This window comes from Perissodus microlepis, chromosome 15 (assembly GCF_051167445.1).
Source record: "Perissodus microlepis isolate ML-2025 ecotype Zambia chromosome 15, ASM5116744v1, whole genome shotgun sequence".
NCBI classification, from domain to species: domain Eukaryota; kingdom Metazoa; phylum Chordata; class Actinopteri; order Cichliformes; family Cichlidae; genus Perissodus; species Perissodus microlepis.
In genome coordinates this window covers 3,554,253-3,567,933 of record NC_140475.1, presented here as the reverse complement: position 1 = coordinate 3,567,933, position 13,681 = coordinate 3,554,253, and the positions used below count along the sequence as shown (strand labels likewise).

General features: G+C 42.0%; 1 protein-coding gene across 2 annotated transcripts; it reads right to left on the bottom strand.

The window, feature by feature from the left end:
* Nucleotides 1-849: 849 nt before the first annotated feature.
* clic5b (CLIC family member 5b) lies at nt 850-13,681 on the bottom strand. Of its 2 annotated transcripts, none has more exons than XM_084953929.1 (6): nt 12,860-13,681; nt 5,432-5,541; nt 5,209-5,334; nt 4,469-4,575; nt 4,069-4,250; nt 850-2,416 (listed from the first exon to the last, which is right to left on the bottom strand). In XM_084953929.1, the coding sequence occupies exons 1-6, from the start codon at nt 13,430-13,432 to the stop codon at nt 2,252-2,254; spliced, it is 1,263 nt and encodes a 420-aa protein (XP_084810055.1). In that variant the 5' UTR covers nt 13,433-13,681; the 3' UTR covers nt 850-2,251. The 2 variants fall into 2 exon arrangements, with proteins under 2 accessions (XP_084810055.1, XP_084810056.1); XM_084953930.1 differs by lacking the exon at nt 12,860-13,681 and adding an exon at nt 9,712-11,870 and having other exon boundaries at nt 851-2,416.

Genomic DNA, 13,681 nt, shown 5'->3' with positions numbered 1-13,681 from the left:
GTTTGTTTTAATCAGCTCAGGTCTCAAAGCAAGACTCAATTTACAAAATTTATGCCTGAGCTGAAAAGGTTTACTAAACCTGGCTATAAAAGTGCACTGTGTGAGTCCCCTGTCAGCCTATATGGACTCCCTGCGCTATGGTGGCCAAGCCAAGGCCAGCGACTGGTAGATCCACTGGGAATGTAATAACAGATTAATGTGGCGTGCCAGGCCCCATGACCAGACGTGTTTGACGCTAATGCTCCACTGTATATTATCCAGCTTGCAGAAATGTTGGATGTGAGCGATGGGATCCAAGGACAGGGATGTTTAGGTACTAATTACCAAACAGCAAGGCACAAGTCTCGCTCCATATTTCCTTACTCCTGTGGAAACACTAGGCAGGCTCCATTTATTTTCTTTGACTGTTGTTTCTGGCAAGGCCGCGTCTCAGTAAACACCACTCGCCCACCATTGTAAATCCGACAGGCGCAGATCTTTCAAGTTAGACTCCTTTGAGGAAAAATGGAGACAGATCGGATGGCGGCGCTCGGGTTTTCCGTCTTAATGAGAGAGTGGAGAAGAGGGATGGCGTTTGATCCCTGGCATGGAAGCCTCTATTTAAGCCTGTCAACGGTCATCACTCTCTCTCCCCCCTTCTTTCTTTCTCTGTTATGGATAGAGAAACAGACCTGCACCACTGGATTTGATCAACTCAGTGCTGCACACTTTAACCCTTTTTCAGAACCGGGATCCAGTCTCCCCTCCAGCACCTTCACTATCACCCAGAGAGACTTGCTCAGCCTTCCCCTTCCTGACAACCTGCAAGCGTGGATGTTGATTGATTACCTTAGCTGGAAAAGAAAAGAAAAGGCAGAAGCAGATCTGTGAAAATATTATTTTATTTGTAGAGCTTTGCAATGAGAAAGCCTTTCAGTCATCATGCTCCAGTTTCATATCATGTGTTTGTCCAAACCACACAAGAGCCTTATGGTTCTTCAAGGAAGTCGCGCTATAGTTGCAAGCCCGACAGCAAGCCAAAGACGATAAGCCCCGAGACAAATTTCTCTGTCCTCTGCTAGACAATGAAACTTTTGAACTTTAACTTTTAGGCTGCGGATGTTGATGAAGTCCTCAGAGAGGAGGAAATGTCTTTCTGATGAAGGGCTGGAGGGCAGGGCTCCTGACCATCGCGGACCTGGCCTGGAAGACGCTTTTCATCGCAGCACTAATGGCTCTGGCTAATCAGGCCTGATTGGGGCTGCTAAATAAATACTCTCTCCATTTATAATATCATGCGTAACTTAAGACAAAATCAATACTCGAGACTGAACACTAATAGCTTGAGGCAAAACAAACGTCCCAGCTCTGGCTGCAATACATTTTTCAGAATGAATCCATCAGTGACATTGGCATGGATTTCTCATACTTCCAAATAAAGCCACGTATCTGTGGAGTTTTCATATTTCCGAAGGCTCCGAATTGGTTTGAAAGACATTCACCCATGCAAGCAGTTCAGAAACAAGCCTCGTTCTAAACTTTTAATGCCCTTATTAGGTACATTTGTTCTTTTTGTCGAGCATATATTTGAATAATATATATATTTTTTGCCTTTACATCAAATTTTCAGAAGCATTAGAAAAGAAAAAGAAAAAAAAACTACAGCAACACCCACAGTAATGAACTGAAAATGAAACTGCAGAGTGGAACAGTCATATTCAGCAAACAATTAGCATCAATCATCAATCATAGATGAATCAAGGTGTCTCCCCAGGAGCCAGAGCCCGATAATAAACACTGGAGTCAGACTAGACTTATGTGGGCTCGGGAATAAATAAAGTGAACGACCTCGACATCAGCAGCTAGTAAAATGTTTGGCCGTGCGGTAGAGTAGGTATGAAAGGGAGCTTTGTGTTATGAGGAATAAATACAGACAGACACAATCACATTTGAGCGAAAAGAGTTATGTCAGAAGTCTCACAGCAGCAACGTTGGAACCTGGCTTTGAAATGCGAATCACGTTAAATGTGTTTGATTTATCTTCTGCTCCACTTCTGCTTAGCCGTGTCTCTGCCGAGGTGATTGAAATACCATACACACTGTGCACCGAGTAGCTAAAGTCCATCCACATCTGGAGCTGAAACAAAGACATCGGACTTGTTTATTATGACAGACAAGGATCTCACAAAGGACAGTCGCGTGTTACGTTCATGGGGGATGTTTTCTTTATGATGTGTGTTGCCGGTTTATTTTTCCTTGCGCTCAGGTCAGGCTACTTGGCCAGTCTCCTCGCCACGTCTTTGTAGGCGGTCTCGATCTCAGTGTCAGCAGCACAGGTGTTGGTGAACTCGTCACGCGTGGAGGCGTTGTTCAGGTAGCGCCACACCCCTGACATTTCCGCTGGGATGTCGTAGTTACGGTATTTCTTAGCAACAACCTAGGAGAGAATGCAAGGCGATAACTAAACTACCCCGTTCATTCAGACTCGAGCTGATATCTTCAGCACCTTCCAGGAGGTATGTTTTTTGGATGAGGTGTTCCAGTTTGCCATTTTGAAACAAAACTAATAACATTTATGCTTTTTTTTTAGCTCGTGAATGTAAGAATTAATGCCTTTCAGCAATACTCTGTGTATCGTCTGTGCTCTGCATCCAAAAGGTAAGTCAGAACCACTTCCACTGCAAAACCAATGAAGCATTAAGTAAGTCAGCTCTGCAGGAACAGGACATGCTGGTTAGATTCATTAGATACTTTCCTCCAGTGGTGAATGCTTATCTGCCTGATATATTAACCCACCGTAGAAAGGACCTGCTCTTGTTAAAAATTGTAGTTTTAGTTTAAAACAAAATACATTTTGTTGTGTCCTCCTGGACTAAAAATGGGATTTATCAGTATGACCTTTAGCTACTAATAATTTGACATATGGATACTAAATGCCCCAAATAACAAATTCAAGATAGTTTTTTTTTACTTAATTAGGAAAAGAAAAAACTTAATTTTTTAAGTCTAAGAATCTGATTTTTAAAAATTGTGGCTGTGGAAAACAAAGTTAAGAGCAAACCTAACTTAAACACATCTTGGGGCCAGAGTTGCTTGACATTTTCAATCTTTTCCTTTTTTCCTTTTTCCTTTTTTTTCAGATCCTGCTGGTTTCCAGAATAGATTTACTTGTCTTAGTTTAGTTTTTATTAGTTCCAGTGTTAGTTTTAGTCTTTTTTTAAAAATCATTCATGTATTCCTGTGGCACAAAATTGAATACAAATGCAACATTTGTGGAGGGAGTTGGCTCGCAGTCATGTAGACACCCCGAGTCTCATTTGGACTGCAGGCTCCTCAGGCAGGCTGTTGACAGATTTGACCATATTGTTGACGATTTTTGACTGTATAGTTTTATTTGACTTCAATTCTTTCTTTCTTTTTAAATACACATTGTTTCAGTTAATTTTATTTATTTATAGTCTCTAGTTTCTGTTATAACTTAAACTATAATGTATGTTGACATTTCGTTTTAGTTAACTGTAATACTGCTTGGGACCTCCCCGGGTGTTACCAGACACCAATTTAAGGCAAACACATCATCATCATCATCATCAAGCACATATTAGGTTTATTACCACAGCCTTTATTACTCAAATGCAGCAAAACACTGAATTCATTATCAAAATGGAGTTCAAAATCCATGTACTAAATCTGGTTTTGATATATCAAAGTGTTTATTTATCACTGGCTTTAATAGAGGAACAGCTTGATATGACAACTTCTGTGAACCTTACTGTAGACTGGAAAACTTGTTTAGCCTGTGAAAATGTATGAAACTTTTTAACAAAGTCCAATATTGCAGAAACCGACCTCATAAGGTGGTTTGAACTTGGACAAACTGGTGTGTGCTTTAAAGGTTACTTGGAAAAACACACGTCTAACTTTAACAGATAATAGGATCTGGATTGCTCAAGGTACCGATATGAAAATCTCATCTGAGAATAATAAGGGGCTGGTAAAGAATGATTGTTGAAGGGCAACGCAGCTGTAGAATCACCACCACTAATTACTGCCCCTCAATAATTTTCCTCTCATGCCATATTTCTTTACCTTCACTATGTAGAGTTTGGGCAGGAGGTTGCAGTCTGCCAGAGTGAACTCGTTCCCATCCAGGAAGCATCGGTTGGAGCCCTTCTCCTCCTCCATGCTGTTTGCATCAATCTCATCTGGCAATGGGTTGTTAAGGTAGTCATCCAGCTTCTTCAGGGCTTTGGTTAAACCTTTCTCTAGAGCTAAAACGCACAGATACAACACCTTTAAAAGGTGACGGAACACGTGTGGCGCTAACCTCACTAGGTGGCAGCAAAGCAAACGGCATGAGCTCATGCCTAAAAAGTGGACTCTGCTACCACCTAGTGGAGGATTTTAGGAATCACTCCCGCATGATTTCATCTTGTTCCGTTGCGCATGTACATGTGTGAATGTAAATGGCATGAAATAAGCAGCCCACCAGCGTTGGCTTCTGGTTTGGTGTTCTTGATGTAGGCTGAGAACTTGGCAAAGATGTCATTTCCAGCTGTATTGGACTCTCTGTGCTTGGCAGCCAGTCTGGGATACCTGAGTGGATGGGGGGACAGGGGCAGGAGAGGCAGTCAGAGACCCAGTCAGACCAAACCATCTGGATAGCATTAACACCTGGGCTGAAACTCAGCTCACACTCCAAACATGTTGCACACTCTCACCAAGCTGGCTACTCGCCCCTTAAGCTTCTCACACTGAGGTCGGTTTATAATGTAAAAAACTTTACAGGCAATAAAATAAAGATTTAGTTAATCTGACATTTTTCTCTGCAAACGCTCACACGCTGACTCTGGTCATTTTTACTGGAATAACAACAACAAGAACCCTCTTAGGCTCTTTTACTAAAATTACCCAAATCAGATTTTGTCAATAAAGCTTTGGATGTAGCGTGTTAAAGATTTTGCATTTAGGAATTAAAAGTGCAAAAACACATACCTGGGACACTTACATTATACTGTATATCAACTCAAAATAGATTTGCAGCAGCTATAAACAGTAATCTCTGTTAACGTCAGCCTTCATCAGATCCAGCACTCTTTTACTGGACTAAAGAGTTTCCTGTTCTTTCAGCAGTGCTGCTGAAGTGAAATAAATCCAGCCAAACCAGGATGTGTGTAGTTGGTGGTATAATCTGATACTCTGTTATGAAAAACCCTCTAGTTGAATTACTTTGGAGGACAGAGTGTCTCCTCAAGAAACTCTTCAATCTTGTTGACGTCTGTCTTGACCTCTCCTTCGAAGGTCAGGAAAGGAGGGTGCGTCCCTGGAGCCAGGTTGTGCAAATCTGCCGGCTTCCTGCAGAAGACACACGCGGAGAAAGCAGAATGTCGTGAGGGGCGACGTTAGCACGTTTTGTTTTCATGTTTGCAAACTTGGCTTTTTGTAACCTCACCTCTTGAGGTCGACGGTCGTGACGTTGAACATGACTCCTTTGAGCCAGAGGATCATGAAGAGGCGCTGAGAGAAGGGACAGTTGCCGATGCTTTCTCCATCGCTGCCCGCCTGGAAGCAGACAAAGGATGAAAAGACTTACATCTTGTTTCTCTAATTCAGCTGTGGGAAGCAAGTACATGACCCTTTGGTGACAATGTAACAACCTTGCTACTAACAGGGATAAGGCACCTGTTATCTTAAGCGATAAGTGTTAACTCACTCTTTACCTGATATAGTTGTTCCAATAAGTAACATATAACATTACATAAGCACACATAAATAGGTCATTGTGACAGATTCGTGATAAGGACAGAGTCAAACTAAACCTACAGTCTGTGCACGTGTTATTATCTGATGTGAACTGCATACTTGTAGCAATCAGAATTATTGTCTGAAGGCCAAAAAAAATACCCAACATATTTACTTTCCCAAGTGGACCAGTACGGTGATGGAAACATCGTGTTTCTTTTTTATTATATTAATACATAACAGCTATCAGATATAACCACGTAGAACACTTAGATGAAAAATAACCAGTGATAATGTCAATAATTATGTAAGACATGACTGGCTAATTATTACCAGTGCACTTAAGTTTAAGTAACAATACTTACTAACTAACTTTTACAGTAGGTTCAATAACGTCAGTATTTACACAGTCAGTGCAGTACACACTTACTGGATCTCCTTTCCTCTCTTCCTGTATATGCATTTATTACAGGCCATTAACACTGTGTCTTCTCTGTGCTGTCGTCTATGTTTTTGTCTCCCTGTACCTTTCTGCACACGTCTCTGTTTTCTGAAGCTGCATTTTTGCACTTAGTATTTCTCTCTGGATTGTCTGTTGTGTTGTTCCCAACCGTAACCCACCCACTCGTGCCGCGTGGCTTCAGGCACCTCCTTGAGTCTGGTTAAGTCAGAGGTTTCTTCCTCCCCACTGTCAGTGGGTGTTTGCTCACAGGGGATTGCTGTTTCACACCCTAATATTTTTAATGATAGGGTTGAGATGGCCAGTGATGTGAAATGGAACTATTCATGACAAATTAATTGAATGAACTGGATGAATTTAAAGTAGTTGTTATTTTGCAGATGCTGACCATACGAGTGCCTCCGAGCAGTGTATCAACAGTGCCCAAGGTTGTTGATTTTTGACAGTACGCTTGTGCTTTGATCAAAAAGCTCTGAGAGAAGGTCCTTAAAAGTTAAAAACCTGGCCTGATTTACTCTTGGCCATTCTCACATTCAAGGTCATGTTCTCAGCCACGTGTGCTATTTATAGTTTGCTCCCTGGAAGTCCCCTTCTGACCACTTAAACTGTGTGCTCTGCAGTTTCACCACAGACCTCAAATCAACTTCTGTCTCAAACTGGCGCAAAACATGTTTGGAGGATGAACTGTGGTGCTTGTCAGCAAGTTGTCTCATGCCTGCTCAAAGTGCACAGAAAACACAGGAAATTTTCTGTCTGCTCCAACACAATTTTCTTCACTACCTGGACGACACACTAGACTGAGATACCTCCTGCTTTGCTCACTTCCTGTAAATAAAGATCAAGCTGAATAATCACTGTTTTGACACACTAGAGGAGATTCGATGTGCAGTGCTGAGGTACAAGTGCAAGTGGAGCCTGACGAAAACTTCTGCACTGTAATCTAGAAATAGCAGCCATGCAGATTGCAGCAGCACAGATGTGTATGAGAAGATGATGCTGAATGAACAAGTTAAAATGGGCATAATGACCAGAACTGAGATGTGTGCCAGGGTTCCATCATCTACCCGTACAGAGAAATGGAGGAGGTTTATGTGGTCCTAACGCACCACCTGCCTGATTCACAAGATCGGCCTTCCTGTGCCTCCCGTGCACATCCTGAAAATGAGAATCAGGTGGAAGCGTCTCTGTTTTGACCCCCTGGGGGGGATCCAGCGTGCATAGTAGAGACACGAATGCAAGAGGACTTCCACCGAAAGATCTAAAAAGTAGCAGGACACATTGTCCTGATATGGGAGAGAATGTGCTGTCGAACATGAGCTAGGCCACATTTAAATCAGGTAACGGGTTTGATTTGATTCACCTGTTCACTGCTTTTCTCTTTAAACTGTGTATTTTTATTTATTTATTTATTTTCTGATGAAGACAAAGCTACACAGAATCACTTCCTTCCTATCATATGCTTGTGTACATGCACTGATATTATGTGTCGGCATGCACGGATACTCAGAGGAGCACAAACAGTGACATCTGATCCAGTGAACCTTCTGAATTATACATGGTGATTCTGATAAGCTGGTTCATTGGCCCCTGGGGCACAGAGAGCAGCGTTCGACCTGCAGACCTGCAGTCGCACACAAGCCCACAACACATAACAAATATGTGAGTGCAATGACGTCCCGGTCATTACATGACAAGTGTGACCATTGACCACATTAAAGTTATTAGAACGGAAGATGAACTTCATTGTATGCTATTTCACTATTTATGTCACTAAAACCTTTGAATGGCCAGTATAACAAATAATTGGACACACAAACAATCCCTTCAAAAAAAGAAGTTACTGCAACGACGTTAAAAAATATTTTGACATTCACCACAGACGTCCATCATCAGTAAACAGCTCCTAGCAAAGACCAGAAATAAAAGGCCCGTCAGGCTCAAAGTAGCTGAGCCAACTGTATGGACGCCAGCCATTGATGCTCTCAGTGCTGTCTGTGTATTGTTATGGCCAGGCTCAGTCGCATGGTGGTAACACAATACACTGGCCTCAAATAATCGCCAATCAACATCTAGAACACAGAGCACAAAAGCTGCCACACACAGCTAGACCACTAGGCCCGAGGAACGTGAGAGCATGGAGCTGCTGAGTGATCAGATGATGACTGTTGGGGGCTCTCACGTCATACGATCCATCACATGCTGTGTTATGCTATAACTATAACTGGGTTTTGGTGTCCTTAGTTTGCCTAAGCCTGCATTTTAACAAAGAATTCATAAATGGGGTTCTGACATATTAACTGAAAACATCGATACTACAGTCATTCACAGAATAATACTGTAATTTCTAAAGGCATACGAAGATTAAAACTGCTAAGATTGATCCCTCTAGTGCACGTAAGACTCCTATAACCCCCGATAGTCACCGTTTATAGGCTAATTCCTGTATGTGGGGTGGAGCATGACAGTTCTCCAGCCATCAGATCCATGTAGATCGTAGCATGATGAATAAATTATTATATTAGGATTGTAGTCACTCTCTCTATATATATATATATATATATTAATACAGTTTGTGTTTCATTAAGATTTATTGAAAGAAAATGACAGTTTAGAAACTAAATCAAAGATAAAGGCCTAAAAGTTAATTAGTTGACCTCCGACGTGCCTGCAGAAAGTCAGACTTCTCACCAGCTAATTAGAACTGTGCATCCAGGCAGCACGTTAGCTTTTCCACCTGCCTCAGGTGTATCCATCTGCCTGTGTGATTCCTCAGGGGACCTGAAGTAAAGCTTTTTATAGAGAACAAAACACCACTGCTGTGTCCACTGATGGTACCACCTTCAAACTGTTATCATTTTTTTTTCACTTTATTATTACCAGTTTCAAAGTTTCCATCCTACATGCTATCTTATATAAAACGTCTTTTTGAAAGGCCCTTGAACAAGCAAGCCTCACCACTTGGTAGCAATCTTGAAATTCTTCCAGAGATCTATTTGGGTAGTTGTCTGCGTTAACATTCATTTTCATTTGTTACTGGAACGTAGAAACTTCAGGTATAGCATTATAAGTCAAGTCTTTAAAAGGTACTTTAAAAGTTTGCCCCCAAAAAACAAAGATCATAAAAGTTGTTCATCCCCTGGAAGTCATGTTTCTACCAACATCTTTGCTGCTGCTGAATACTGCAGATTTCAACTCAGGAATGCAATGTCTGTTTTACATCTGAGACATTAGACAGATTCTCGAGACTGATTGCATAGCACAGTCCTCCCTGAAAAAGTGTGGACTGAAGTAACAGTACCACTGCATGGCCTGATGTGAGCTTCTCACCATCAACAAGCAGCTTCGGTATCACTGTCACAACCATCCTGGGTCGGGGTGCTTGCTGGTGCTGCTGTAACTCTACCTCCGCTATTGGGTTACGCAACTGCTCCATAACACGCAGCGATGCTCATTTGAGAAATTCAGGCAATACTTGGTCCCTTAAATGTTATCAAACCCTCACTGCAGTCATAGTTTTGTGTCTATCTTACCTTTACAAAAAGTTCAATATCAGGGTCTCTGTCTTCATCAGACATGATTCCTTTTTCTTTTACTTTTTTTAAACTATGTGTCCTTTTTTATCCTTGGAGCTCTACATCTTCTGGAAAGACAAAAAAAATGGAGGAGAAACTTTTATCTTCTCTGAGGTTATCCTCTCTCACACCTAAGGAAGTTCTGTTCCCTTCACCTTCACCACCGTTTGCAGCTGTAAAGGCAGTTTTCTGCTCCGTTTGTGTCTCCTGGGTGAGGCTGAAAGTCGGTCCAGGTGATAGTCACAGCCCTGTGCTCTGATTTAGACACAGATGGAGGGCAGCATTAGATCTCACTGACACAAAGTGGAAAACAGGTGTCAGTCTATAGCAGAGGGGGTGGAGCCCCGTGTCTCTCTTCCCACCACTGCAACCAAACCTGACATCAAAATCGCATCACAGGCAGCACTTACTCCCTTATCTCTCTGTCCCACAGCTGACACATTCTTATTTTTCAATATTTTCCACTATTACATGTTTTATTGTATTATTTTTTGCCAAACTGATGAAACACTTCCTGAACACCCAAACCATCAATAATATATTCTCCCCATCTGACAACATTGCCAAAAATGGGACACTATTTGCGTCACTTTGAGTTTCTGAGGCTGTCAGTCCATCAGTTACCGAGTAGTTGTGCAGCAGCATTTATATTTAATTCATGTTCACATGTGTTTGACTCTGGCAGGTTATATTTGATCACCAGCAGTAGACTAGAGAAGATTCCTCTCTAAATTATTGATGCACGGCTGCGGTTTTAAGGCAAAAATTTGCATTTGTTTGCAGAAAGAGGCCACAAAAATAATTTTTAAAACAAGCAGGTACATTTGACACATGGAAACTGAGTAGTGTGTGTGTGTGTGTGTGTGGCTTACGAGAGATAGATCCGAGAAAGAAAGTTTGATGAAAACAGCAAAGAGGAGACAGATGGCTCGGCTGGAGAGAAACGTTTTAACTGTTTCTATTTATAGAGCAGCTCCCTCTCCTGGCTGGTGTACCAACTTGCAGCACAAACCAATTAAAAGGGAGCTGCAGAGGAAGAAGGTGCTCATTATCATTATTGAACAGTGCCTGAATGTGTTATTTTAGGTCTTAGTTAGTTTATTTGCAAAGTTACTGAGTGAACAGCACCAAAATGAGGGAAGTCTATCCATAATAACGAGCTGAGGATACCAAAAATATGTCACAACTGGATTTATATTCATTTTAAAAAAGAATAATAATAATAAAGTCTAGATGAGAAGATTGTTTCAAATTTCCACCACCAAGACTCTTATCACCTGTAGCTTGTAATTCTTTCAACAAATGGACTAAAACATGGACAAAGGAGGTTAGTGCTGAATCACACTAACGGTTTCCCCTTTTTTCCAGCCTTACATTCAGTGTGCAGTCACAGAAACTGTACAGTTTTTAATCTAACTCAAGTAAAAGTATCGACCAGAATGTCTTCTTTTCTTGTCATGGATTTCTAAATCAGTAATTTAAATCAATAATAATGGGACCATTAGTGGTTTCTAAGATATGGCCTTGGCGTTTCGATCCCTTTGAAACAAAGGGAAGTTCAAATCAGTGACTCGCTGGGCTAATCATTCACCATAAACATCAAACGGTTACAGAGAATTGTCTCTTTCCAAACCTGAGGTGACGGGGAGTGTGTGAACAGCGTATACGCACGAGCCAGAACTGCTGAAGAGTCTTGGACAGTTGCAGTTATGTGAAAAGGTCTTATCGCACAAAAACAGTGACAGAGCCAGTAAAAGTGCACGTTAGCGATACTGTTGATAGCCTAGGGCAGCCCACTTTATCTGACTGTGGAGGTTTCATTTTAAATTTTCCCCTCAGAGACGCGACCTCATAACTCACCTTCCTACTTTTATGGTGGAGCTCGTGTTAAGTTTATGGCCATTGTTGATGATTAAACTGTTGAGAAACGCACCCACGGAAAGACACATAAAGGATAGATGGTGGGGTGTTTTTCTTGAAGGGGCTGAGGATGTTATCACGTCTGTCGTCTCCTACGGTCTTCGGGGGTGAACTATGCTGCATATTTATCATAATTGTGATATAATGTAGTTTTGTACACCGTGTGTGTTAAGTGTGTAGACTGCGATGAGCTTTCAGATCCTGCCAATGTCGTTCCAGCTCATCGAGGAAGAAGGAGCAGCTCAGACAAAAACTGTGCTTTTTTGTAGTGTTCTTGAAATGTGTTTTTTTTTTTTTTCTTCAAAGACAAAACATTATTATTCTTGAAAAGCTGTCTGGTGCTTTCTATTCTCCTTGTCATAATCACCTTTTTGGTTTTATGGTGGAGTAAACAGGGAAACAGGAAACGTGTGGGCGAGGAAGATTATGACATGTAACACAGCTGGAATCAAACTCATTCACCGTCTCACCCAGCAACGCTTCACGCTACAGGGAGACAAGGCAATTTTAAAATAAAATAAAAACCAAAACAGCCTGTTGCCATTACCCATTTCATGACTTTCACTGACTTGATGCCAGCAGCCTAATCAGCAAAGTGACCCCTGCATTAGCTGATAGTACACTCACCAGAGCAGGTATCACCAAAAAGCAACAAAACACACAGACGGATTTGCTCAAGCGTAGAGTTCACCCCTGGTTCCTGTGACCTTAAAGCGAACAAGTTAATTATTACAGCAGAGTGATTAAAGTCACACACAAAGATTTGGATACAAAGAAATCACTGCTTATGCACTATTTTTTTTAAACATGCATTGTTCTTCTAAATATACACAGCTTAGTAACACTTATATTTAAATATAACTATATATATATGTATATATAACTATATAACTATATATATATGTATATATAACTATATATATATGTATATATATATATATATAACTATTTAGACTTAACTAGTAACCACATGGAAGCCTAATGAGGTGAATTATCATTTCTATAATATAATATAATATAATATGCACAGGAGCAAATGATGAGAGTCTCTTCAAAAGGATGCGCTACTTGGCCTCAGTGAAATTCCACGCGCCTGAAGGCTCATGCTGAACCCTGAGGCTGTGTATTGTTGATGCCTGGATCAACCCTGCAGAGCTCTTTTTATATAGTATAGCATATGTCTCACCTTAATGTACAGGGCGATGTTAGGCTGGTTGGGATCAGCTGGCGCAGAGCTGCTTTCATCCAAAGTGACACTTTCCAGAGTTTTAAGGGTGTAGTCGACAGACTCCTGCGGCTCGGGGTCAGTTTTAGGGCGGCTGTAGGCCATCATCATCCCATCCTCGGCGTTATCCTCTTCCTGAATCTTCCTCTGAAACGGCGGGTCGTCGCAAGGATCTCCGGGTGAGGCGGATGAATCTGAGGAGGAGGATGAGCGCCTGGATCCGTTGTGCGCCTCGCCGCTCACCTCCTGCACCTGTGCCTCCACTTCGACCGCAGGCTGGGGCTCCACTTTTTCCTTTCTCGCTTTAGCGTCCTCATCGTCACTGGATGAAGAAGAGGAGTCGCTGTGTTTGCCCCCTTCCCTGATCTCCATGTAATCTGGGGAGCTGCGGTCTTCCTCCTGAGACGGCCTGTGGACCAGCACCTCGCTGTACAGCTGCTCCCTCGCCTCACCCGAGTTCTCATATTTGGGCTCAACGCGATCGCGTCCTGCGGGCACATCTTCGTGATCTAGTGTTTCGTAGATGTTGTCCATGTCTGGCAGCAGACCTTGAAGTTGAAAGTGGAGGAGTAGTGCTGGAGTGGTCAGTGTTTTCACACAGTGTGCCTGCCTCTGACTCACTGACTGAGCGCACTGAGCAAATTCCAGTGATAACTTATAAAAGACCTTTGATCCTGCAAGTTAACGAGTGGATAGCGTAAAAGCGGAGGACCGTGCCCCTTCACGGATATTCCGGTTTTAAATGTGATGGCTTGCAAGGACAGAGAGCAGCACATAAACACC